The following is a 26,239-nucleotide window of genomic DNA, read 5'->3' as shown; positions in this document are numbered from 1 at the left end:
GGTCAGTAAGAATGAGCACTGGCACGCTAGTACCCTCGAGAAGATGCCTCCATTCCTTGAGTGTCAAAATTATAGCCAGTAATTCCCTGGAGACAATTTCTTAGAGAAGAAACCACATGGATGCAAGGAACCGTCAGGTGTAGGACGTTGAGACAAGAGGGCACCTACTCCAGTCTCAGACGCATCGACCGTAAGAACGAAAGGCAGGACAGGGTTAGGATGAGCCAGAACTGGAGCGACAGCTAAGGCAGTCTTAAGACTATCAAAGGCCTTAATGGCAGTAGGTGACCAATGGAGTGGATCATTCTCTTTACGGGTCATGTCTGTGATAGGTTTGACCAAGGAAGAAAAGTTTTTAATAAACTTTCTATAGTAATTGGCGAACCCCAAAAAACGTTGAATAGACCAAAGACCAACTGGGCGAGGCCACTGCAGAACTGCAGATAACTTGTCAGGATCCATGGAGAACCCTGCAACGGAGATAACATAACCTAGAAAGGTTACTTGAGTCTGATGGAACTCACATTTCTAGAGTTTACAAAACAGTCCGTTTTCACGTAGTCTCTGAAGAACCCGTGTAATATCAGAACAATGAGCCTCAAGTGTGTGTGAGTGTATGAGGATGTGGTCTAAGTACAACACAACACACTGTTGCAACATATCTCGTAGGAAATCATTAATAAATTCCTGGAAAACAGCAGGAGCATTAAATAGGCCAAAGGGCATTACAAGATACTCATAATGCCCGCTCCTGGTGTTAAACGCTGTTTTCCATTCGTGGCCCTCCTTGATCCTAACGAGATTGTACGCTCCTTTCAAATCAAGTTTAGTAAAGACCATAGCTCCCTTGAGGCGGTCAAAGAGTTCCGTAATGAGCGGAGCATTCTTAATGGTAAGATGATTAAGACCCCTATAATCGATGCATGGTCTTAACTCACCACCCTCTTTCTTCACAAAGAAGAAGCCAGCCCCTGCAGGAGAGCAGGATTTGCGGATGAAACCCCGCAACAGAGCATCGGCAACATACTCCTCCATAGCACAATTCTCTGCAACAGACAGAGGGTAAACCCGGTCCCGAGGAGGAATGGCTCCGGGTTGCAGGTCTATGGCACAATCGTAAGACCGGTAAGGAGGCAACGTACCGGCACGCACCTTGTCAAAAACGTCTAGGAACTCTCGGTACTCCTCTGGCAATTGAGATACCGAAGTGCACAAGACTTTAACTGGTTTCCGAAGACAAGTGGAAATACATTGCGGGGACCACGACAAAATTTCGGACCTGCGCCAGTCGAGACTGGTATTGTGCTTTTGGAGCCAGGGATAACCCAGAACAACCGGAAAATGCTTTATCACCTGGAAGTGGAGGGTTTCAAAATGAAGAGCCCCAACAGCCATGGACAACGGAGCAGTTTCGTGAGTAACGAGTACGGGCTGAAGGGGCCTGCCATCAATGGCCTCAATAGCAAGCGGAACAGATCGAGGCAAAACAGGAATGGAGTGCTTTGATACAAAAGCACTGTCAATGAAATAGCCCGCAGCACCGGAGTCAACAAGAGCCTGGGTGACTATGGAGGAGTCCACCCAGGAAAGGACAACCGTGACTAAAGGTTTCTGCTTAAGCGGTTCCAGGGACGAGGATAAACCACCCAAGGTCTGCCCCCGACAGGACCTTAGGTGTGAGCGTTTCCCGGCCGTGTAGGACAAGACTTCAAAAGGTTGCCCTGTAACCCACAATAGAGGCAGAGCCCCTCCCTCCTCCTAAAGGCCCTCTCCACCGTGGAGAGACGCGTGAATCCCAACTGCATCGGCTCAGCAGTACCTGGTGACTCGGGACCAGGAGGCATGGGAGGAGAGGGAGGTATGGGTGGGAACGAACACGTAGGAGACAATGGAACAGGAGGCTTCCGCAAGCGCTCCTTGAAAGAGGGCCTCTCTCTGAGTCTGATGTCAATTAGGATAAAAAAAGACACCAATCCCTCGAGATCCTCTGGTAAATCTCTGGCAGAAACTTCGTCTTTAATTGCATCAGAGAGCCCATGAAAGAAGGCGGTAACAAGGGCTTTATTGTTCCAACCAACCTCTGTGGCAAGCGTACGGAACTCAATAGCATACTGAGCAACAGATCTTGTACCTTGCTGAATGGACATGAGTCGTTTAGCAGCAGAGGAGGAGCGAGCCGGAACATTAAATACCCTTCGAAAGGAGGCCACAAATTCAGGGTAATTTGAAATCACAGGTTTATTAGTCTCTCACAAGGGATTAGCCCAGGCAAGACTGTGTCAGAGATTAACGAGATGAGAAATCCCACTTTAGCTCTGTCAGAGGGAAACGCCTGAGGTAACAACTCAAAGTAAATGCCCACCTGGTTCAAAAACCCTCTGCACTGAATAGGATCACCTCCATATCGCTGAGGTAGAGGTGCAGAACCGGACATGCTCCTGGTAGGACTAGGTGCAGCAGCGGAAACAGGAGCAGTCATAACTTGTGGGACACTTTGGTTCAAATCTGCAGTGCGAGTCAGCAGGGTTTGCAGGGCTAGTGCAAATTGATTCAAGCAGTGATCCTGTTCATCCATCCTGGAAATGATAGCAAGTAAAGGTGGATTATTAGCACCATCAGGATTCATGTCCTTTGCGTAATGTCAGGGTGCCAGGAATCAGACTGAGACGAGAAGTGCAAAAATAATCACACCTTTATTAATAACAAAAAAATAATAAAAAGTTCACAAGTCAAATAACAAGCCAGGAGTCAAAACCAGAGCTGGTAGTCAGACGAGCCGAGTCAGGAGCCAAAGAGAATAGTCAGACGAGCCGGAATCAGGAACAAGGAAAACAGCAGAGTCAGGAACAAGCCAGGGATCAGGAACCAGGAAGGACGTCAGACAGCCAGGTAATACAAAGGAACTCTCACAAACAGGTCTGAGACAACGCAAAGGCAAAGCATACTGAACAGAGGCCCTTTAAATAATAAGTGATGACATCACAATTCTGACACTGCATCCTGTCTCACACAGATGATGCACACCAGTCTGGCCATAAAAGGAAGTGCAGGAAATGAGCAGCATCCCCCACAATGCACCATAGTCAGCAAGAGTGGTGAGTAAAATGGCTGCCAGCAGCACATGGCAAACAAAACCGGGAAAAAACCCTGACAAAGTGTCTGGTTATTGTTACCGTGAGCCCTAAAAGTGCCCCAAATGCCCTTCAAAATAGAGGGCATTATAGTTTTTTCAACAACTGCCCTAGGCGCTTAGGTCTCCGACGGCATCAGAATGAGGCTCTCATTGGAGTCTTTGAAAGCGCGCTCTTGTGAGCGTAATGCTTCCCAGCAATGCAAACTCGCGTTTACATTGTTATTAACTTGTAATACAAACGCAAATTAGCATGCACTGGTATTACACTGTGGATCGCAATATCTATTTCTTGAAAGCGATATTTAGCGTTCCACTTATAATCTGGCCCTAAATGTATCTAAAATAAATGTGCCACTCACAGGCCGCATTCTGCAATCTATTTGTTTGTCTCCACATGCACAGCTCATTAGAATATGCAATTTAACTGGGTACACTTTGACGCTTTTACAATTTCCATGGACATTGCTGCTGCCACTTCTAACCTGGGTAATTATTACTAATATTGCCTTTTTGCATATGTGTATTGTGCTCTCTGTATCGGTTTGGTTGGTGCTGTCTTTAAAGAACCAGTAAATACAGTAGATTTGCATTATCAACAAATGCATGATGAAAAGACAATGCAATAGAACTTAGTCTGAACTTCAAAAGTTATGTCGATTTCCACTCCTCCTGTATCATGAGACAGCCATCAGCCAATCACAAATGCATATACTTATATTTTGTGAATTCTTGTACATGCTCAGAAGGCGTAAATGATTAAAAAAGTGTAAATATAAAAAAACTAAATTTATGCTTACCTGGTAAATGTATTTATTTCCGGGCATGGAGAGTCCACAATTTCATACCAATTACTAGTGGGATATTCAACTCCTGGCCAGCAGGAGGAGGCAAAGAGCCCCCCAGCAGAGCTGTTAAGTGTCACTTCCCTTACCCATAACCCCCAGTCATTTGGCTGAAGGGAAACGGAAAAAGATGATAACACAAGGGTATAGAGGTGCCTGAGGTTTGTACAAGAAAACTGCCATCTTAAATTTAAATAAGGGCGGGTCATGGACTGTCCATGCCCAGAAATAAATAAATTCATCAGGTAAGCATAAATTTTGTTTTCTTTCCTATGGCATGGAGAGTCCACAATTTCATTCCAAATACTAGTGGGACCAAATACCCAAGCTAGAGGACACAGAATGAAACGGAGGGAGAACAAGACAGGTGAACCTAAACAGAAGGCACCACCGCTTGAAGAAGTTTTCACCCAAAAGAAGCCTCAGCCAAGGCAAAAGTATCAAATTTGTAGAATTTGGAAAAGGTATGCAAAGAGGACCAAGTACACTCCTTGCAAATTTGCTCCACAGAAGGTTCATTTTTGAAAGCCCAGAAAGAAGAGACAGCCCTAGTGGAATGAGCCGTAATTTTCTCAGGAGGCTGTTGTCCAGCTGTCTCATAAGCTAAACGGATAACACTTCTCAACCAGAGAGAAAGAGTAGAAGTGGCCTTCTGACCCTTACCAGAGAAAACAATGAACAGGGCAGAAGATTGCCAAAAATCTTTTGTTGCTTGAAGGTAACCATTTAGAGCACGCACAATATCCAGGTTATGCAAAAGGCGTTCCTTCTGGGAAGAAGGATTGGGACAAAAAGAAGGAACAACAATTTCCTGATTAATATTACGATCCGACACTACCTTAGGAAGAAAGCCCAGCTTGGTACGAAGGACCGACTTATCCACATGAAAAATAAGGTAGGGGGAAATCACACTGTAGAGCCAAAAAGCTCTGAAACTTTGCAAGCAGAAGAAATAGCAAGAAGAAACAAAACCTTCCAAGATAACAATTTAATATCAACAGAATGCATCGGCTCAAACGGAGCCTGCTGCAAAACTTTAAGAACAATATTAAGGCTCCAAGAAGGAGCAACAGTTTTAAACACAGCCCTGACTCTGACCAAAGCCTGAACAGAAGATTGAACATCTGGCAAATCTGCCAGGCGTTTGTGCAAAAGAATAGACAGTGCAGAAATCTGACCCTTCAGAGTACGGACTGACAAACCTTTCTCCAGGCCCTCCTGAAGAAAAGACAAAATTTGGGGTACCCTTACTCTACTCCAAGAGAAACCTTTTGATTTGCACCAATAAAGGTATTACGACCTTATTGGAAATTTTACGAGTAACAGGTTTACGAGCCTGAAGCATGGTATCAATGACCTTCTTAGAGAAGCCACGCCTAGCCAAAACTAGGCGTTCAATCTCCAAGCAGCCAGCTTCAGAGAATCCAGATTTGGGCAGAGGAAAGGACCATGAAGTAGAAGGTCCCTCCTCAGAGGCAACCTCCAAGGTGGAAGAGATGACATCTTCACCAGATCCGCAAACCAGATCCTGCGAGGCCAGGCAGAAGCTATTAGAATCACAGACACCCTCTCTTGTTTTATACGAGCAATGACTCATGGAAGGAGAGCAAACTGAGTAAAAAGGTATGCTAGACCGAAGATCCAAGGGACCGCCAGCGCGTCTATCAGAGCGGCTTGAGGATCTCTTGATCTTGAAACGTACTTTGGAAGCTTGGCATTCTGACGCAACGCCATCAGATCCAACTCCAGAACCCCCATATGAGAGTTATCATTGTAAATACTTCCGGATGGAGAGCACACTCTCTGGGATGAAAGGTCTGCCTGCTGAAGACACCCGCTTCCCAGTTGTCCACCCCTGGAATGTGGATTGCAGATAAAAGACAATTGTGAGATTCCGCCCACTAAAGAATGTGGGTCACCTCCTTCATTGCTAAGGAACTCTGAGTCCCCCCCCCCCCCCCGATGGTTGATGTAAGCCACTGAGGTGATGTTATCCGATTGGAATCTGATAAACCGGACCAAGGCTAGTTGAGGCCAAGCTGTCAAGGAATTGAAGATTGCTCTCAACTCTAAGATGTTTATGGGAAGAGAAGACGCCTCCCGAGTTCTAAGGCATTGAGATTCTAATGAGCCCCAAACTGCCCTCCAGCCTAACAGGCTGGCGTCTGTGGTCACAATCACCCAATAAGGTTTCAGGAAGTATGTACCCCGAGACAGAAGGTCCTGCGAAGTCCACCATGAGAAAGAGTCTCTTGTTATAGGATCCAGATCTATCCTCTGCAAAAGATCTGGTGGTCTCTGTTCCATTGACTGAGCATGCATAGCTGTAGAGGTCTCAGATGGAACCGAGAATAGGGAATGATGTCTATGGAAGCAACCATCAGACCAATAACCTCCATGCATTGAGCCACTGAAGGCCAGATAGACGACCAAAGTGAAAGGCAAGAAGCAAGATGTTTGGATTTTCTGACATCTGTCAGAAATTTTTTCATGGATAGAGAATCTATAATTGTTCCCAAGAAACACACCCTTGTATCTGGTACTAGGGAACTCTTCTCCAGATTCACTTTCCACCTGTGGGAACGTAGAATAGACAACAACATATCTGTATGAGATCTTGCTAGATGAAAAGACGCTTGAACTAAGATGTCGTACAGGTAAGGCGCCACCGCTATCCTTTGAGATCTGACCACCGCCAAAAGGGATAAGAAAGAAAGTTCGGAAGATCCATAGATAAAACAAACCAGAAATTTATTTTCCGTTAAAAACAGTGGAAACAGCAAGCATCAGCATAGAGAGAGCGCATCACCAATCTGGCTTACGCGTTTCGGCTTGGCGCCTTAATCATAGCCATTGGTGTCAGGTTCTCACAGCTTGTTATTTAAAACAATTAGAAAGCACCCATTGGTTAAAACATAATCCCTAATAACGCCCCCTCTGTGCTAAAGACCTTTTAAACAACAACACGCTATAAATATCAAAGACAATGTGTTAATTGAATGCATTGATGAAACAATATACAAATATAAAACAGCATAATTGATAAGATGTTTAAAGGAACAGTACAAAAAGGAACAGTGCAAAAACATGGCCCAAAGATAAATCACATTTCCAAACACATATCAAATATCAAGTATAAACAGGATAAAGATTAAATGATATTCGATCTATTAATATTATGTGAAAAATCCACTAGCATCATAAATACCCTTAAACCATCAACCAAAAATTGAAGAAGAAATAATATCTTAGTACACTGAAATCAGATACATATAGTAAAACAATAGTTAAGCTACAAAAATAAAACGTTCTTAGGTTAAACCCATAAAAGCTAATATGAAGATATATGCAATTTACGAGAACACCATACCTGCCTAAAGAACATTTAACTGCAAGTGAAGTTATTGGTAGTCAATATGTCTCTTAAAATGGTTCAAAAATGGATTATAGTAGGGAAAATATACAATATATTAATACTTAAATAAAAAACTATTTGTTCAATGTAATATAGTTTACTTATTTAATATTAATTAAATTTAATTAAATATAATTTAATTTAAATTAAAACAAGGGCCCTATTAAGCACTTTCAAAGAAAATACTGGAAAAAGAAGCCATGCATACCTGTAATGAAATACTAATCATTCCCAATAATTAATGAGGTCATATTTAGAATTCAGACCTCTAGGAATGCGTGTGCATAACTTATGAATCCAGTACATCTCCCTTTTGTCCAGAAGTTGTTCAAGGTCACCTTCTCTCTTAGGAGTCCTTAGGAATCTACATTACTATCATGTCTATTGGCAAAATGTTATACAAGTGGGGTGGTGGATCGTCCCTGTGAAATAGTTGACAAATGTTCACGTATACAGGAATTTACATCCCTGCTCGTGAGTCCAACATATTGAATTTGACAAACTGTGCACTCTAAATTGTACAGCAACCTTTGTAGTCTATTAAACACGATTGAATGTCAAACACTTCACCTGTAGCATAAGACCGGAAACATTTAGTGATAGAGACATACTCACAGGGCATACATTTAGTGTGGCCACATCTGAACATCCCTTGATGTTTTAACCATAAACTAGATGAATTGGAAATGGGTTTTAATTGTGTAGGAGACAACAATGAACCCAAAGTTCGACATTTTCTATAGGAGCATTTTAGACCATTTTCAACAGTATCTAGTAAGCCATCATCACCTGCAAGTAGAGCAAAATGTTTCTTCACTATTGCACGTATTTGCCGATATTGGCTACTATAAGCTGTTACAAAATGTATACTCTGAGACTGCACGTCCGTACCTCTGAACCTAACTCCTGTAATTAGGCTAGTTCTATCAGTAGACACAACTTCCTTTCTGGCTCTTTTAACCTCATGTATTGGATATTTTCTATCCAAAAGCCTTTTTTCCAGATCGTTTGCTGCTGCCAAAAAATCAGACTGTTTACTGCAATTATGTTTTAATCTTGTAAATTGGCCTTTAGCCACAGCAAATCTGACATGTTCAGGATGGCTAGGTGGGTGTACACTATTACTTAGTAGATACAGTGCTGGCCTACTAACTGTTCTAACTTCTCACGAGTTAGAACAAGAGTGATTTCAAAGAGTTCAGGATGTCAACTAGTGGCGTGCAAAAGAGTGTTCCCTGAAATGGGTTTGCGATAGGCCAAAGAAGTAATGTCACCATTCCCTTCCCCTTTTAGCGTTAAGTCCAAAAAGTTAATAGACTTGGAGTGATACTCATAGGTAAATCGCAAACCCATATCATTATCATTAAGGTAAGCCACAAAATCAGATATAAGATTTTCAGGTCCTGACCAAATTAATAAAAGGTCATCAATATAGCACTTAAATAGTGCGACATAGGGTCTGTAGGGGTTCCTTTCTCCAAAGATGTGCACCATCTCCCACCATCCTAAATATAAATTTGCATAGGATGGGGCAAATTTCGCACCCATGGCAGTGCCACATCTCTGGAGAAAGAAATCACCCTCAAAAGGGCCCCCAGAACCTTTGTGAAGATTCTGGTAACCGTAGCAAGGCCAAAAGGAAGGGCAACAAACTGGAAATGTTTGTCCCGAAATGCAAACCTCAGAAACTGGTAATGTTCCTTGTGGCTGGGAACATGAAGATACGCGTCCTTCAGATCTATGGTCGTCATGAACTAACCCTCTTGGACTAAGGGAAGAATGAATGAATAGTTTCCATCTTGAAGGACGAAACCTTGAGGAATTTGTTGAGACACTTTAGGTCTAGGATAGGACGGAAAGCTCCCTCCTTTTTGGGAACCACAAAAATATTTGAATAGAATCCTTGACCCTGTTCCTCTACGGGAACTGGATCAATCACTCCCAGAGAAGATAGGTCCTTTACGCAGTTTAAGAAGGCCACTATCTTTACCTTGACAAGATAAATCTGCCTCTGGGGGGGGGGGCATGACTTGAATCCTATTCTGTAACCCTGGGATACTATATCCACGGCCCAAGGATCTGGGACATTGCGGATCCAAGCCTTTTGAAAAAAAAAGGAAAGTCTGCCCCCCACTTAATCCAAGACTGGATTGGGGGCATCTCCTTCATGCTGACTTAGAATCAGCTGAAGGTTTATTGGTTTGCTTCCCCTTATTCCAAGGCTGACTGGACCTCCAGGAAGTCCTGGATTGCTCCGGCTTGGAAGAGGAAGACTTTTGTCCCTTGAAGTTATGAATAGAACAAAAATTAGAACTCTGGCGACCCTTGGGTCTATTCTTCTTGTCCTGAGGTAGGAAAGTTCCCTTTCCACCCGTAATTTCGGAAATGATCTCAGCTAGGACCAAATAAAGACAGAAGTTTGGACTTGGAAGTTACATCAGCAGACCAAGATTTTAACTATAGAGCTCTGTGAGCTAGAACAGTGAGGCTTGAAATCTTAGCTCCCATTCTAAGCACTTGCATGTTGGCATCACAGATAAAAGTATTGGCAACTTAAGAGCCTTGATCCTATTCCGGATCTCTTCTATAGTAGTCTCCTCATCAGGTCAGACAAGGCATCGCACCAATAAGATGCTGCCCCCGCCACTGTAGCAATACTTGCAACTGGTTGCCACTGTAATCCCTGATGAATATACATCTTTCTTAAGTAAGCCTCTAGCTTCTTATCCATGAGAGTCTTAAAATAACAACTATCCTTAATAGGAATAGTAGTTATCTTGGCTAGAGAAGAGATAGCTCCCTCTACATTGGACACAGTATACAAAATACATTTAAAACTTTAAAAGATAAAGTGCCAAACATAGCTGGAGTGTCATAAAATTGATATATACTTACCAGAAGACACCCATCCACATATAGCAGACAGACAAACCAGTACTGAAACATATCAGTATAATGTTAATCTGAAAAGGGAGGCAGAGATGAATCCCTGCGACCTATTTACAGAAAACCTTGAAATAGATTTCACCATAGGTGAAAACATGGCGTCATCAGGCAATACTCCCTTCACATCCCTCAGAAAAACAATGTACTTTGAGAGGAACCGGTCTTCAATATCCTTATAAGCGCCTATCACAGAAGAAATCAAGCACAACTTGCTTCACCACCTCCATGAGAGGCAAAGTTTGTAAAAATTAAGGTATGTGTGAGGTAGGAGGTGTATTTATAGGCATTTTGAGGTTTGGGAAACCTTGCCCCCTCCAGGTAGGAATGTATATTGCATACGTCACTAGCTCATGGACTCTTGCCACTTACATGAAAGAAATAACTATCCTTAATAGGAATAGTAGTTATCTTGGCTAAAGTAAAGATAGCTCCCTCTACATTGGGCACAGTGTGCCACAAGTCACGTATGGAATCAGCAACAGGAAACATTTTTTTTAAAACAGGGGACGGGGAAAAAACATAATTTATGCTTACCTGATAAATTTATTTATTTATTGACATGGTGAGTCCACAGATCATCATCAATTACTGTTGGGAATATCACTCCTGGCCAGCAGGAGGAGGCAAAGAGCACCACAGCAAAACTGATAAGTATCACTTCCCTTCCCACAAACCCCAGTCATTCGATCAAGGAAAAGGAGAGAAAGGAAATAACACAAGGTGCAGAGGTGCCTGAGGTTTATATAAGAACAAACTGTCTGAAAAACAGGGCGGGCCGTGGACTCACTGTGTCAAGAAATACATTAATTTATCAGGTAAGCATAAATTTTGATTTCTTTCTAATGACACGGTGAGTCCCTGGATCATCATCAATTACTGGTGGGAATCAATACCCAAGCCAGAGGACACAGATGATAAGGGAGGGACAAGACAGGGAAACTAAACAGAAGGCACCACTGCATGAAGAACCTTTCTCCCAAAGGAAGCCTCAGCTGAGGCAAAAATATCCAATTTATAGAATTTAGAAAAAGAGTGCCAAGAAGACTAAGTCGCAGCCTTGCAAATCTGATCCACAGAGGCCTCAATCTAAAAGGCCCAAGAAGAAGAAATACAGCCCTAGTAGAATGAGCTGTGATTCTCTCAGGGGGCTGCTGTCCAGCAGTCTCAAATGCCGTACGAATAATACTTCTCAACCAGAGAGAAATAGAAGTGGCAGAAGCTTTCTGACCCTTACGTTTTCCAGAAAGGAAAACAAACAATGCAGAACACTGATGAAAGTTCTTCGTAGCCTGCAGATAGAATGTTAGAGCATGCACAACATCTAAGACGTGTAATAAACTTTCCTTATGAAAAGAAGGATTAGGACAGAAGAAGGAACAACAATTTCCTGATAATACTTCTGTCCGCAACCACCTTAGGAAGAAAACCAAACTTGATACGGAGAACTGCCTTATCTGCATAAAAATATGAGATAAGGAGAATCACACTGCAAAGCTGTGAGTTCAGAAACCCTCAGAGCAGTAAGAAGCAAAAACTTCCAAGATAATAACTTGATGTCCATGGAATGCATAGGCTCAAACAGAGCCTGCAGGAAAACCTTTAAGAGCAAGGTTTAGGCTCCAAGGTGGAGCAACTGAATTAAATACAGGCCTGATTCTGAACAGGGCCTGACAAAAGGATTGTACATCCGGCATATCCGCCAGATGCTTCTGCAGCAGAAAGGATAGAGCAGAAATCTCTTCTCAAGGCCAAAGATAAGATCCTTGGATCCTGACCTTAGTCCAAGAATATCCTTTATAGTCACACCAATAAAGATATTTACGTCTATCTTATGGTAATTTTTTCTAGTAACAATCATAGGAGCCTGAATAATGGTCTCAACGACCGACTCAGAAAACCACTCTTAGATAGAACTAAGCGTTCAATCTCCAATCAGTCAGCTTCGGAGAAAGGAGATATGGTTGAAAGAAGGGACCCTGAACCAGAAGGTCCTTCCTCAGACGGTCTCCCCGGCGGAAGAGACAACATCTCCACTAGGTCTGCATACTATATCCTGCGAAGCCACACAGGGGCTATTAGAATCCCTGATGCTCTCTCCTGTTTGATACGAGCAATGACTCGTGGAAAAAGAGCAAAAGGAGGAAACCGGTATGCCAGCCTGAAATTCCAAAGAACCGCCAGAGCATCTATCAGAGCGGCCAGTGGATCCATTAACCTAAAACTGTACCTTGAAAACTCGGCATTCTGCTGAGACTACATCAAAACTGGTTCCAGCATGCCCCATCTGAGGGTTAAACTGGAAAACAACTCCGGATAGAGTTCCCACTCCCCGGGATGAAAAGTCTGTACGCTCAGAAAATCTGCTTCCCAGTTGTCCACTCCTGGAATGAGGATGACAGATAGACAGCAATTGTGAGCTTCCGTCCACTCAACATCCAAGTCACCTCCTACCGGCTAGGGAACTCAGAGTTCCTCCCTGGTAGTTGATATAACCCCTAGGGGTGATATAGTCTGGCCGAAACCGAGCTATCAGAGCATTGCAAATCGCTTTCAACTCCAAGATGTAAACGAGGAGAGCAGACACATCCGAGACCATAATCCCCGCGCCTTAAAAGAACCCAGACTGTTTACCAGCCCAGCAGGTTGGTGTCCGTGGTCACATGACCCAGGGTGTCTCTAGAAGCACACACCCTGAGACAGATACTCCTGAAAGACCACTAAGGAAGAGAATCTCATGTCTCTGAATTAAAACTATTCTCTGAGACAAATCTGAATGTTTTCCATTTTATGGAAAACAGCAAAGGAAATGATGTCCCTGGAAACCATCAGACCAATTCCCTCCAGGCACCGAGTCACTGAAAACTGAAGGAAAAGCAACTGCAGCTAGATCTCAACTCCCAACCTCCTGGTAGCAAGATGGCTAAGTTATCAACCGGACCACTAGTGCTTGCTGTTGGCCGGACATTAGACTGCAGAGAAAGGAGAAGGAATAATTTCTAAGTTATCTGACCTCCGAGAGCCATTGTCCCTGGATAGAGAATGTAAAAAGGAACAAGTCAACCACAACTGATGCTACCAGTTGAGCTCCCATCCTGGTACTGACCAGGTCTGGCCCTACTTGACTTCCGAGATTAGACGGAAGTGGGTATCCATTAAATCACCCTAGTAGAAGAAGCAAGGGAACGCTTTCCCAAATTCATTCCAATCAATGGAAAAGAAGATTGACAAGGTCTCTAAAAGAGAAATTGCTCAAAGGAAGGATGACACATGAACCAAATATTGTCCAGAAAAAACATCCTTTCGATACCCCAAGACCTAAAAGTCTTTCTCAGAAGTTTGAGAAGATCCCAATCAAGGGAACAATAAAAAAACCTTCAGCACGGGGACTTCCGGGCGGCGGCCATCTTAATGGTTGCACTGAGCCTCAGCTCCTGGTTCATCCACCACTTATTACTCAAATTAAGGTGAAAAATTGGCTTTAAGCTATTTCATGAGGTGGAGAAACTTGGCTGAGGGCACTTTGACCCAAGAATTGGGGTTTTGGTTTGTGGCGCGGCTCCCTAGCCCTCAGTACCGGACTTTTTCTTCTGAGGCCTTCCCCTACATTAGAAGCCTCATTTGTCCTCACCACTGCCGCACCTATTGTGTGGCCAATGCAGACTACGGAGAAGCAACATTACAACACAGCTATAGTGTATAATACCGTGGTTCAAATGGCAGACTGGGAGGATCTCCTCACTTCCCTACTGCAGCGTCAACTTAAATGCATTACTGAAACCATACATCAGGCACTTAAAAAACCTACTTGCCGGTCGACAGATCAAGAGAATACTACAGAAGAGCAGGAGAATTCTAATCCTACAACAAGCCCTTCCATGACACCAGAAACTGCGTTTAACTCAGGAGAGGGTGTCAGCTCTGAAAAATATCACTGCCAGGAAGAGCCAAAGGTTAATCATCTGGACTCCGAGCTCCGGCACAAACACAGAGCTGTCCCAGAGAGCCTTGAGCACAGAGCTCCACTCACCATACTTCGAGAGTCGCTTACAGAGACCCTCAGATCGGATTGCGACCAGCCCGCCTCCACTTTGCCTATGACGTTGGTTATGACACCGTGTGGGAGAAGGAGTTTAGCCTGCGACAGGCAATAGGCGCAACGGAACCGCTGTTATCCCAAAGGGCTGTCAGAGAAACGGCATCCCTAACTCATACGAGCAAGCAGCAAGCAGGAGAACAGCCGAGGGAGACACCTTCTTTCCCACACAGCTTCACGCAACTGCATTCGTAACGGGCACTAGACAAATCAGGTGTGGGCTAGAGGGTAAGCAGTCACTGTACTGAGCTCTGCTGGCTCCGGTGGACTTATTTTGTTCTGGGCACTCTGACTCACCATGATTTTGGCCAGCAGGACGTTAAAGTGTTGGTACCGCCTCAACTGGTTCGCAATACTTTGCCCAACGAGGTGCTTTATGTCGGGGATATTGACTACCTAGCTATGGAGACGGACTGGTTTCCTGACTGCTGCTTTCTCCTATTCAGCTACCGCACACGTCCTAGATTTTAAGCTGGTCAGTTTTGTGTTGCTGTTATGTTTGTTAACTGTCAAGTGTCTTAGCAGGCGGACAGTAAGACTAAAATATTTCAAGCGCAAAAGGGATTGTTTTTTAGCGCTCTTTCAATATGGCTTGCAAACGATATTTCACAGTTATTTTGACCTGTTCTCACTATGCTCTATACATCAAAGCTATGTGTTTATACAGAATGACATGCTAAGATCTATTTACCCGCCACATAAAGTTGCCCTTTATTTATACAGGCTGCTACCCAGTCTGCTCTGCACTTATCCTAAATGGGTGACTCTTAATAGAACGTCAATTGCTTCCAGTATATTAGGAACATGTAGATCCCCTTATCCAACATGAGACGTGTATGGGTGCACACATGGATATGTATGTATGGATGTGTGTGTGAATGTGGGTGTAAATGTATATACACATAGCCTCCTTTCCCTGTGCAGCCTTAGCAAACAGATCCCACTTTACCTAGGATCCCCTGACACACTAATTATGCTTATTATACTATAAGACCTGGTGTTGGCTATATTGATCTGCTGGCACTGCAAGAGATAAGACGCTATTATCATAAAAATAGTCCACCCCATAAATTATATATAGACCAGCTACTACTAACACACACCAGACCAGGCTCTGTACTCCTGCTGCTATGGGTCACCCCCTAATATATCCAGATTTATTAATGAAGACTTCATGTCTGATGCCTAAATCTGAGGTTGGCTCTTAGGGAACTCACTATGGCTCATATCTGTCCTTTAAAGTTGTTCTCTATGAAGTGGGTAGTTTCACGTTGACTTACCTCTCATATAATTGTTATTACAAGTCGCTGGCGGGATCTGGAAATGTAAAAATGATTAATATGAAGCTCACTATAGTACTTTGGAAGGGTTAAATTCATAGGAAAGTCATTTTCACTTGCTATGCTTATAATAGTACTGATTCCCCCCAATCACCACGACTATACATATTGAATATTGTTCTAGGTTCTGTAACGTTTGTTCAGAGTATTGTTTTTTTTTCTTTTATATATATGCATTTATAAAAAATAAAAATAAAAATGAAAAATGAGGTCAGTCATCTGGGACCCAAGAGTGGTCTCCTTTGATCGAAGGTAACCTCCTGTGATTTTGTTCTATATTTCTGGGGCCCAAGAGTGGCCTCTTGTGTTTTCTAGGAGGTTTGTTTTTCACCTGGCATACTGCTTGTATATTATTTTCTTTCAATTTATTTTCTGATGTATTTATTGTCTTCTTTTATGCAAACATTGTGTTGCTTTCATTTGTCACTGTTTGATATTTATGTATGCTTTTATTTTGAACCTCTAATAAAAAAATACTTAAAAAAAACAAAAAAAAACCTTCAGCACGTCTTATTCATAAAAACCTTAACTAAAGGTTCAAACAATCTGAAAGGTATGCAAATACACTATCTAATACTGAAATTAGGGCAAGTGGTCTTAGATACTATTATGACATCGTACAAACAGACCCACTACTTCTAACCCAGAGTAATCAGGATGGACTTTAGGCTGTACGGTTTCTACTAATTGACAAAAGTTGCACCACTAATTTGAACCTAACACTCGATACCAGCAGAAAACACTCTGCTTTGTTCTCAGTCAGAGAACGAGGTGGAGTTAGAAACTGCACTTGGCAAGAAAATAAATGGCGGTGCTTCATTTCAGAAGAAGAAGGAGGCGGGACCATGAGAACGGCATGGAGATGAAGCGCAGATCTTTTTATCTCGCACCTCATCCTGTCACTTAGTTTGAAAAACAAGTCAGATCTGGAATAAAAAAAAAAAAATCGGTCACAAAATAAAGATGCCGCTCACCCTTATTATAAAGAGCGGAGAAAACATCAACTAGCTCCTTAGGTATGGCGCTACCAGGGAAAAAGCGCGCTCTGCAAATAAAAACACAATCACTCTGAGTACGAGCATTAGCGTAGGAGTATGTCTAAACAATTTAAAATACTGAAGCCACCAATAGAGAGTTAATTCCTTCTTTTGAGAACAATTAACCTCTAAGTCTCGCTCACATGCAATAAAGTGCCTGCCCTCTGCCAGAATAATCCTCTTAAAGGATAATGTGTCCCATAGTTAAATGCAGATGACCTTATTATTTAGGGCCCTAGCCCCAGAAGACAAAAAGGCACTTACCTGCACATCTAGCTGTCCGGCAGGAGGACAGCTCACCCGGTTTGAGAGGATGCCGATCCTCACATGGACCTGTGGAGAAAGAAAGATCTGAGTAAACTTACTCAGGTTTTCTGAATAGGGCAGCAAATCTGTTGAGAAAACGCAGTGAGGATTGTACCTCACAAGTTCTCAATTGCTTAAAAGCCACCACTGCCCTACTGAAGAGACTGACGTGGGGTACAGCCAAACCCAAGGAAAGATCAGAGCAAACCTACTCTGCTTTAAAATAATAAAATCTTGATTTTAGTAAACTTCTTTTCAGACACTGAAAACTTCAAAGAGAATGACTGTGGTTTGTGGGAAGGAAAGTGATACTTATCAGCTTTGCTGTGGTGCTCTTTGCCTCCTCCTGCTGGCCAGGAGTGATATTCCCAACAGTAATTGATGATGATCCGTGGACTCACTGTGTCATTAGAAAGAAAGGAATCCCAGGCTTTTCCCATTCCTGAGCTATAATTTCCAACAAACGGTCTGGAACTGGAAAAACCTCCACAGAAGAAGGTTCATCATAAACTCTGTTAAGTTTACTAGACTTTTTTAGATTCTCAGCGACAGATGAGTCAGAGTTGTCCAAAGTAGCAAGAATCTCCTTCAAAAGTAATCGGAGGTGTTCTATCTTAAATCTGAATCTGTAGAATTGTCTGCTAATGTGTCAGAGTCTGATATCTCGCCCTCAGAAGCTACTGAGGTATCATCTTCATCAGATAATTGAGAGAGGCTGACTAACGCAGTCTTAGTGGAGTCAGAGCCCTTTCTAACAGAAATATTTTTAGATTTCCTCTTACGCATACCAGTAACCGGGAAAGCTAACAAGGCTGCAGAAACCACAGAAGTAATCTGCGCAGCAAAATCCCCGGGTAAATAAACACCCCCAGGAGGCTGTTGAGAGGAACCGCAGGGCACTGCATGGGAAACTGCTAAAGCTTGGGACGTTTGAGGGAAAAGCTGAGGCATGGCATCGACAACATTATCCTGAGAGACATATGGCTCAGAGTGGGTATCTTTATCGCTAGAAGACAAAGTCCTATTTAAACATGTGGAACAAAGATGCACAGGAGGGACAACTAGTCCATAATGGAAAAAAATTAAAGGATGTACTGTACCTTTAAGAAAATTAAAGTTACATTTATTAGCTGTACCTTTAAGTAACAGAAAACAAAGCGATGACAGGAAAAAGTGAACTTAAACTTTCAGAACGCAATAAATATAACACCCTCAGGAGCTCTCTCTATGTCTGGTCACGTGACCGCAAAACTAATAAGAAAAATTGCCAGTGGTAAGTAATAAGTATTTACTCGATAAAAACAACTGAGTAAAAATTCACACAACGCATTTCCCGGTCTTGCTGACCACTTTACCTGATGAAGCGGTCAGCAAGACCGGGAAACGCGTTGTGTGATACTTTCTTGTTACAATAAAGCCTTTTGTGCTTTGAAGACATTTGGCATCACGACTTCTATCACTCTGTGGAATTTTTACTCAGTTGTTTTTATCGAGTAAATACTTATTACTTACCACCATCTGCAGCCTGTCCTATGAGGGTTTTTATCCTGTTTAAACACACTTGGGATATTGAGCCTTGAAGGGACTTATTCAGTCTGTGTGGGATCACAAATCCTTTGGAGACTCCATACTGCTGCAGGAGGATAGCTTTCTGGACAGCTGATAAAAGGTCCAGCAGGCGTTTGTGGCACTTCTCAAGTGCATTATACTTTGTAAGTATATTTGTTATCTGCGTGTGCAAAGACCCAGTACCACTGATTGTGCACTATTGGCGCCCTCTTCTTTTCTACTTTTCTACAGAACCTATGTTCTTTGCTGCACCTAAACTTACCTAGATAAACCTTTCAGGAAAGGATAACAAGAGAAGGAAGCATATAAAATAATAGAAGTAAATTGGAAAGTTATTCATTATTGTATGCTCTGTCTAAATCATGAATGTCAAATTATGACTTTACTGTCCCTTTAATTGTCTTTTAACAGCTCTGCTGGGGTGCTCTTCGCCTCCTCCTGCTGGCCAGGAGTTGAATATCCCACTAGTAATTGGAATGAAATCGTGGACTCTCCATGCCATAGGAAAGAAATCTGTGCACATTTTGTTAATAGAAGTAAAAAATTTTTTTTTTAAATTGCATGCTCTATCTCAATCATGAAAGTGTAAATTTGACTTGGGTGTCCCTTTAATGCTGTAGCTTCCTGGCAGAGTACAATGCCCCTTTAACATTTTCTATGTAAAAATAAATATTACTAACATGTTTCTCTGCTGGTCTTTCACATGTATATCAGAAAGGTTTAAAGAGATAGTAAACCCCAAAATTTTCTTTTATAATTCAGATAGAACATACAATTTTAAACAACTTTCCAATTGACTTCTATTATCAAATTTGCTTCATTCTCTTGTTATCCATTGCTGAAGGAACAGCATTGCACTACTGACAGCTAGCTGAACCCAACTAGTTAGCCAATCACAAGAGACAAATGTGTGCAGGCACCAATTAGCACCAGCTCCCACTAGTGTATGATATGTGCATATTCGTTTTCAACAAGGGATACTAAGAGAACGAAGCACATTTGAAAATAGAAGTGAATTTAAAAGTGTCTTAAAATTACATGCTCTATCTGAATGATGCAAGTTTAATTTTGACTTTCCTATCCCTTTAAGTACAATGCCCATTTAACTCACAATATACAGACAGGACATACAGATGAGCGGCTTTAAAGATCACATAGCGCTGTGGGGTTTATTTTATGCTCCTACAAAGTGCTACCGGTGTATCCGCAGCTGATCAGATGACAATAGTAATTAATATACTCGGGCAAATATAAATAACAGCAGCTGTATAGGGCTTGGGTGTCATGTGATCAGGATAACCAGACCCTAGAAATGTATCAGAGTATCAGGCTATATTGTACTGTGACACTCAGTGTGTGATTGAGGTGACACCCTGACTGGTGATATTATGTACAGTACTTATAAACAATAAGCTATAAAAGCCAGGCAATACCCCATAAACACAAGACTTGTCACACACGTGCACTTACCTGCATTGTCGCTGTCACACATTTTCTGCATTGGAGCTTCCAGCTGACACGTTACACTTAGATCTTCTGTTTTAACATCTATGTCACCTGTCAGATAATTAAATGTAGACAATATTTCATTATATGGACAGTAAAGCTGACATTAGATAGAGCGTCATTTTAAACAACTTTTCAATTTACTTCTATTATCAAATTTGTTTGTTCTCTAGGTATCTTTTGGTGAAAAATAAATCTAGGTAGTCTGATACGAGCTCAGGAGCATGCACAGTGTCTTTAGCAATATATGGCAACAGTGTTTGCAACTATGCATAACATGGCTATAAACAATGTTGCAAAAACTGCTGCCAGATGTCTAAAGACACGTGCACGCTCCTGAGCTCACCTAGGTTTACTAACACAGAATGCCAAGAGAACTAAGCAAAATTTATAATAAAAGCAAATTGACAAGTTGTTTAAAATGCTATGCTCTGTCCAATCCAAGTAAGTTTAATTTTGACTTTACTGTCCCTTTTGTAAATATAATAATCTGTAGATCAATTAACATCCCACTGCAGTCATTGATTCAAAAGGATAATTATATTCCAAAATACTAGTTGCCAATTAATTTCTATATTAAGTCACATAACTATTAATTGCCAAAAAAACTGTATTCACAATAAAACAGGGTTTTCCGAATACCATTTGATGAACGAGAGGATGAGGAGTAGAGACAGAAAGGGCACAGGTGTGTATCATTTACATGAACTAGGGGGTGAGGGAAAAAGGAAGAGAGTGCATGTGTGTGTACCATTCACATGAAGCAGAGGGTGAGAGAGAAGAGCGGGCATGTGTGTGTACCATTTACATGAAGCAGAGGGTGAGAGAGAAGAGCGGGCATGTGTGTGTACCATTCACATGAAGCAGAGGGTGAGAGGGAAGGGAAGAGAGGGCATGTGTGTGTACCATTACATGAAGCAGAGGGTGAGAGGGAAGGGAAGAGCGGGCATGTGTGTGTACCATTTACATGAAGCAGAGGGTGAGAGGGAAGGGAAGAGAGGGCATGTGTGTGTATCATTTACATGAAGCAGAGGACGAGAGGAAAGGGAGGAGAGGGCATGTGTGTGTATCATTTACATGAAGCAGAGGACGAGAGGGAAGGGGGGAGAGGGCGTGTGTGTGTATCATTTACATGAAGCAGAGGGTAAGAGAGAAGGGAAGAGAGGGCATGTGTGTGTAATTTACATGAAGCAGAGGGTAAGAGAGAAGGGAAGAGAGGGCATGTGTGTACCATTTACATGAAGCAGAGGGTGAGAGAGAAGGGAGGAGAGGGCATGTGTATGTATCATTTACATGAAGCAGAGGACGAGAGGAAAGGGAGGAGAGGGCATGTGTGTGTATCATTTACATGAAGCAGAGGACGAGAGGGAAGGGGGGAGAGGGCGTGTGTGTGTATCATTTACATGAAGCAGAGGGTAAGAGAGAAGGGAAGAGAGGGCATGTGTGTGTAATTTACATGAAGCAGAGGGTAAGAGAGAAGGGAAGAGAGGGCATGTGTGTGTATCATTTACATGAAGCAGAGGGTAAGAGAGAAGGGAAAAGAGGGCATGTGTGTACCATTCACATGAAGCAGAGGGTAAGAGAGAAGGGAAGAGAGGGCATGTGTGTACCATTTACATGAAGCAGAGGACGAGAGGGAAGGGAAGAGAGGGCATGTGTGTGTGTACTATTTACATGAAGCAGAGGACGAGAGGGAAGGGAAGAGAGGGCATGTGTGTGTACTATTTACATGAAGCAGAGGGTGATAGAGAAGGGAAGAGAGGGCATGTGTGTACCATTTACATGAAGCAGAGGGTGAGAGAGAAGGGAAGAGAGGGCATGTGTATGTACCATTTACATGAAGCAGAGGGTGAGAGAGAAGGGAAGAGAGGGCATGTGTATGTACCATTTACATGAAGCAGAGGGTGAGAGAGAAGGGAAGAGAGGGCATGTGTGTGTACCATTTACATGAAGCAGAGGGTGAGAGAGAAGGGAAGAGAGGGCGTGTGTGTGTATCATTTACATGAAGCAGAGGGTGAGAGAGAAGGGAGGAGAGGGCATGTGTGTACCATTTACATGAAGCAGAGGGTGAGAGAGAAGGGAAGAGAGGGCATGTGTGTGTACCATTTACATGAAGCAGAGGGTAAGAGAGAAGGAAAGAGAGGGCATGTGTGTGTGTCATTTACATGAAGCAGAGGGTAAGAGAGAAGGGAAGAGAGGGCATGTGTGTGTGTCATTTACATGAAGCAGAGGGTAAGATAGAAGGGAAGAGAGGGCATGTGTGTGTGTCATTTACATGAAGCAGAGGGTAAGAGAGAAGGGAAGAGAGGGCATGTGTGTGTATCATTTACATGAAGCAGAGGGTAAGAGAGAAGGGAAGAGAGGGCATGTGTGTGTACCATTTACATGAAGCAGAGAGTGAGAGAAAAGGGAAGAGAGGGCATGTGTGTGTATCATTTACATGAAGCAGAGGGTGAGAGAGAAGGGAAGAGAGGGCATGTGTGTGTGTACCATTTACATGAAGCAGAGGGTGAGAGAGAAGGGAAGAGAGGGCATGTGTGTGTGTACCATTTACATGAAGCAGAGGGTGAGAGAGAAGGGAAGAGAGGGCATGTGTGTGTACCATTTACATGAAGCAGAGAGTGAGAGAAAAGGGAAGAGAGGGCATGTGTGTGTACCATTTACATGAAGCAGAGAGTGAGAGAAAAGGGAAGAGAGGGCATGTGTGTGTACCATTTACATGAAGCAGAGGGTGAGAGAGAAGGGAAGAGAGGGCATGTGTGTGTACCATTTACATGAAGCAGAGAGTGAGAGAAAAGGGAAGAGAGGGCATGTGTGTGTACCATTTACATGAAGCAGAGAGTAATAGAGAAGGGAAGAGAGGAGAGGGTGTGTGTGTGTGTACTATTCAGATGAAGCATGGAGTGAAAGAGAAGAAAAGAATAGAGGGCATGTGTGTGTGTAGCATTCACATGAAGCAGAGTGTGTGTACCATTAGCATGAATCAGAAGGTGAGAGAGAAGGTAAGAGGGTGTGTGTATGTACTATATACATGAAGCAGAGGGTGAAAGAGAAGGGAAGATAGTGTATGTGTTTGTGTGCCAAATAGATTAGGTGCATCATTTACATAGATATTAATGGGGATTAAATTATATCAGAATCTTAGTTTTCAAATAGTGAAACTTATGCCATAGATTCCTCACCTGCAGTAACATCTGATGAGGTCTCCACAAGCTCAATATTCTGTACAAATTCCCCACGTACTCCCACGTCTAGATTTTCATCACTGTGACCTGTTACATCTAATGAAAAATAAAATGAGGGAGGCTTCCGGGGGGGTGGAGTCACGTGATGCACGTTGAGATTACTTATGGTATGGGAGAGTGTTAGATATTGCACCCAGCTGAAATATCCATTGCGGAGGTCTGCGTTACCATGGGGATTTCAACCCCTAAATAGGGGCAGCAGTGAAAGCATGTCAGTCTGCCTCTGCCTGGCCCAGTCTCAAGGGTCTCAGCACCAGGAGGAAGACAGCGGTACAGACCATACCTGCCTACATGACATGGCGCCAGAGAAGGTAGAGGGGAGAAAAATTCTATCTGACGGGCTATCAGGATTGCTGTTTGACTGTGGGGAAAAAGGATAACTTCTGCAATTCCCACACACTCACTTCCAGGGTAGGATCTAAATAAAGGCAGAGAAATCCCCATATGATTACCCCTCACATAGGCCCCGATATTTAAAGCATCGACAGACCATCGGGAAACTGCTTCGATGGCATCTGTTGAGATATTCAAAGAAAAGGGGCGTGTCTGAGCAATGTTGGCGAGCAGCAATGTTTCTCCCATTGAAGTCAATTGGGACACAACGTCACAGCTTGTCTGCATTTTACTGCGGAGGGCCCTATTTGAAGTGTACCTACACGGCGCAGAAAGTGCGCACACTGAAACTAAAATTAGTTTCAGTGAAGGCACACTTCAAATATTGCCGTGGGGACCTATGTTTATTTACACCTCAGATCTCACTGCTATAAAAAGAAGACCACAGGCTCCCTTGAGCCTGGCTCTCTGCTCAAAGTGGCTCTGTGTTACAAGTGGCAGAGTTACTAACTGGAGTTAAAGGGGAAACTGCAGTCCCACAAACAGGTAAACCTCACTAACTATACACCTGCAAAATGATCTCCATGTCTTTTCTGTTCTGTCTGCCCTTCTCCTAAAACTCAATGCATGCCCCTATAACACTAACAACAACCCCCACACTATCCATATCTCACCCTCCCTTCGCTCATCCCCTATGGTGTCCTCTCATGAACTACTCTATCTCCTTAGAAACACTTCCCCATCTAACTCTCCTGTCTCTAATCACACCCGATCCTACAAGTTTCACTCTCCCCTCCAGTCACTCACACTCCTACTTCTTCTTGCTGCTGGTGACATGTTCCCTAACCCTGGCCCTGCAGCAATAGCCACACTTTCACACTCTCACTCAGTCTCCCACTGCAAAAACTATAGGTCACGCAATACTAACAATCTCCATTAACCCACAACGCTTATCCCCTCTCTTTTCTTGTGCTCTCTGGAATGCTCACTCTGTCTGTAACAAACTTACAACTGTTAACGACCTGTTTGTTTCTAACGCTTTAGACCTTTTAGCAATTACTGAAACCTGGCTATCTTCCTCTGACACTTCTTCCATTGCTGCTTCAAAAGCAACGCCACTGATTTGCTGGGAGGCAGCTAGTAGGCGAGGAATGAATAACCGTGGGGTATTCCTGAATGCCAAAGCTAAATAACCGGCAGGATAATGGTAAATAATAATTCTACACTGCAGTAATTAGGGTAGGTACAGCGAAGTGACATATGTAATGCAGTTACGTTTTAAAATGTAACATAAAATTGTCTCATGACCCAATAGCAGAGTTTCCTTTTCACAGTAGTTTGTGCCGCATGCTGCTGTTTGTCACACATGCATGGAGTACAAAGCATAGTAATGTGAATTTCAGTAACTGTAGTATCTCACATGCTGACTGACTTCTATGCCGCCCGCTGGGGAACTGACAAATCTGCAATGGTGCTTCGATAGTTGCAACTCAGTGGTGATAAATTCATCATACAACAAACCCAGTCTGCGTATGCGCCGTATTGCAAAAACTGCCAAATATGTTACACACACTCGATCGTTGCTAAACAAACACTCTAATTTGCTGGACCGTTAATGGCTGTTTGCTGTTAATTCGTTTTTGTTTGTGCAAATATCCACCATCAATAATATCAATGCTAAAAATGTTTAGACGGTGTTGCCAAGTTAACTATACTGCTGTATTCAAATCTAAATCAGTATTATTTACACATATATATATATATACACACACATATATATACAGAGAGAAGTGCACTCACAGAAACGAACAACTGGCTCAATACCATTGCTAGGCTGTTCTATGGCGATTTACCACCTGGGTGCAGCTTTTTAACCCAGTAATGCTTTTCACAGAGTAGAACTTTCCTGTAGTATATTAGACTGATCCCGCCTATTACGGTCAGTCCAGCGCCGAAATACCAGGCAATTCTTCTCTGAACAAGGAACACAGCAACCCCAGACGATCGTTTCGGCCTTCATTGGGCCTCGTCACTGAGGTGTAGCCATATTCCTCTAAGCACACTGAGCAAGGAGTCCACGTCTGGTTGCCCCTTTTTGCCATAGGGAGACTAAATACACACAGAGAGAAGTGCACTCACAGAAACAAACAACTGGCTCAATACCATTGTTAGCCTGTTCTATGGCGATTTACCACCTGGGTGCAGCTTTGAGTGTGCTTCTCTCTGTGTGTATTTAGTCTCCCTATGGGAAAAAGGGGAAACCAGATGTGGACTCCTTGCTCAGTGTGCTTAGAGGAATATAGCTACACCTGACGAGGCCCAATGAAGGCCGAAACGATCGTCTGGGGTTGCTGTGTTCGTTGCTCAGAAAGGAATTGCCTGGTATTTTCGGTGCTGGACTGACCGTAATAGGCGGGATCAGACTGATATACTACATGAAAGTTCTTCTCTGTGAAAAGCATTACTGGGCTAAA

General features: G+C 42.9%; 1 protein-coding gene across 1 annotated transcript in view; it reads right to left on the bottom strand.

The window, feature by feature from the left end:
* LOC128658032 (oocyte zinc finger protein XlCOF7.1-like) overlaps positions 1-26,239 on the bottom strand; it is a 107,205-nt gene that overhangs the window by 64,225 nt on the left and 16,741 nt on the right. The window contains exons 6-7 of the mRNA XM_053712479.1: positions 23,370-23,468; positions 20,152-20,238 (exon numbers count right to left, since the gene is read on the bottom strand). Coding sequence (XP_053568454.1) covers positions 20,152-20,238; positions 23,370-23,468 — 186 coding nt within the window. The remainder of the gene's footprint in view (positions 1-20,151; positions 20,239-23,369; positions 23,469-26,239) is intronic.

The sequence above is a fragment of the Bombina bombina genome, chromosome 4 (assembly GCF_027579735.1).
Source record: "Bombina bombina isolate aBomBom1 chromosome 4, aBomBom1.pri, whole genome shotgun sequence".
Lineage (NCBI taxonomy): Eukaryota > Metazoa > Chordata > Amphibia > Anura > Bombinatoridae > Bombina > Bombina bombina.
This window is presented reverse-complemented; position numbering and strand designations above follow the sequence as displayed.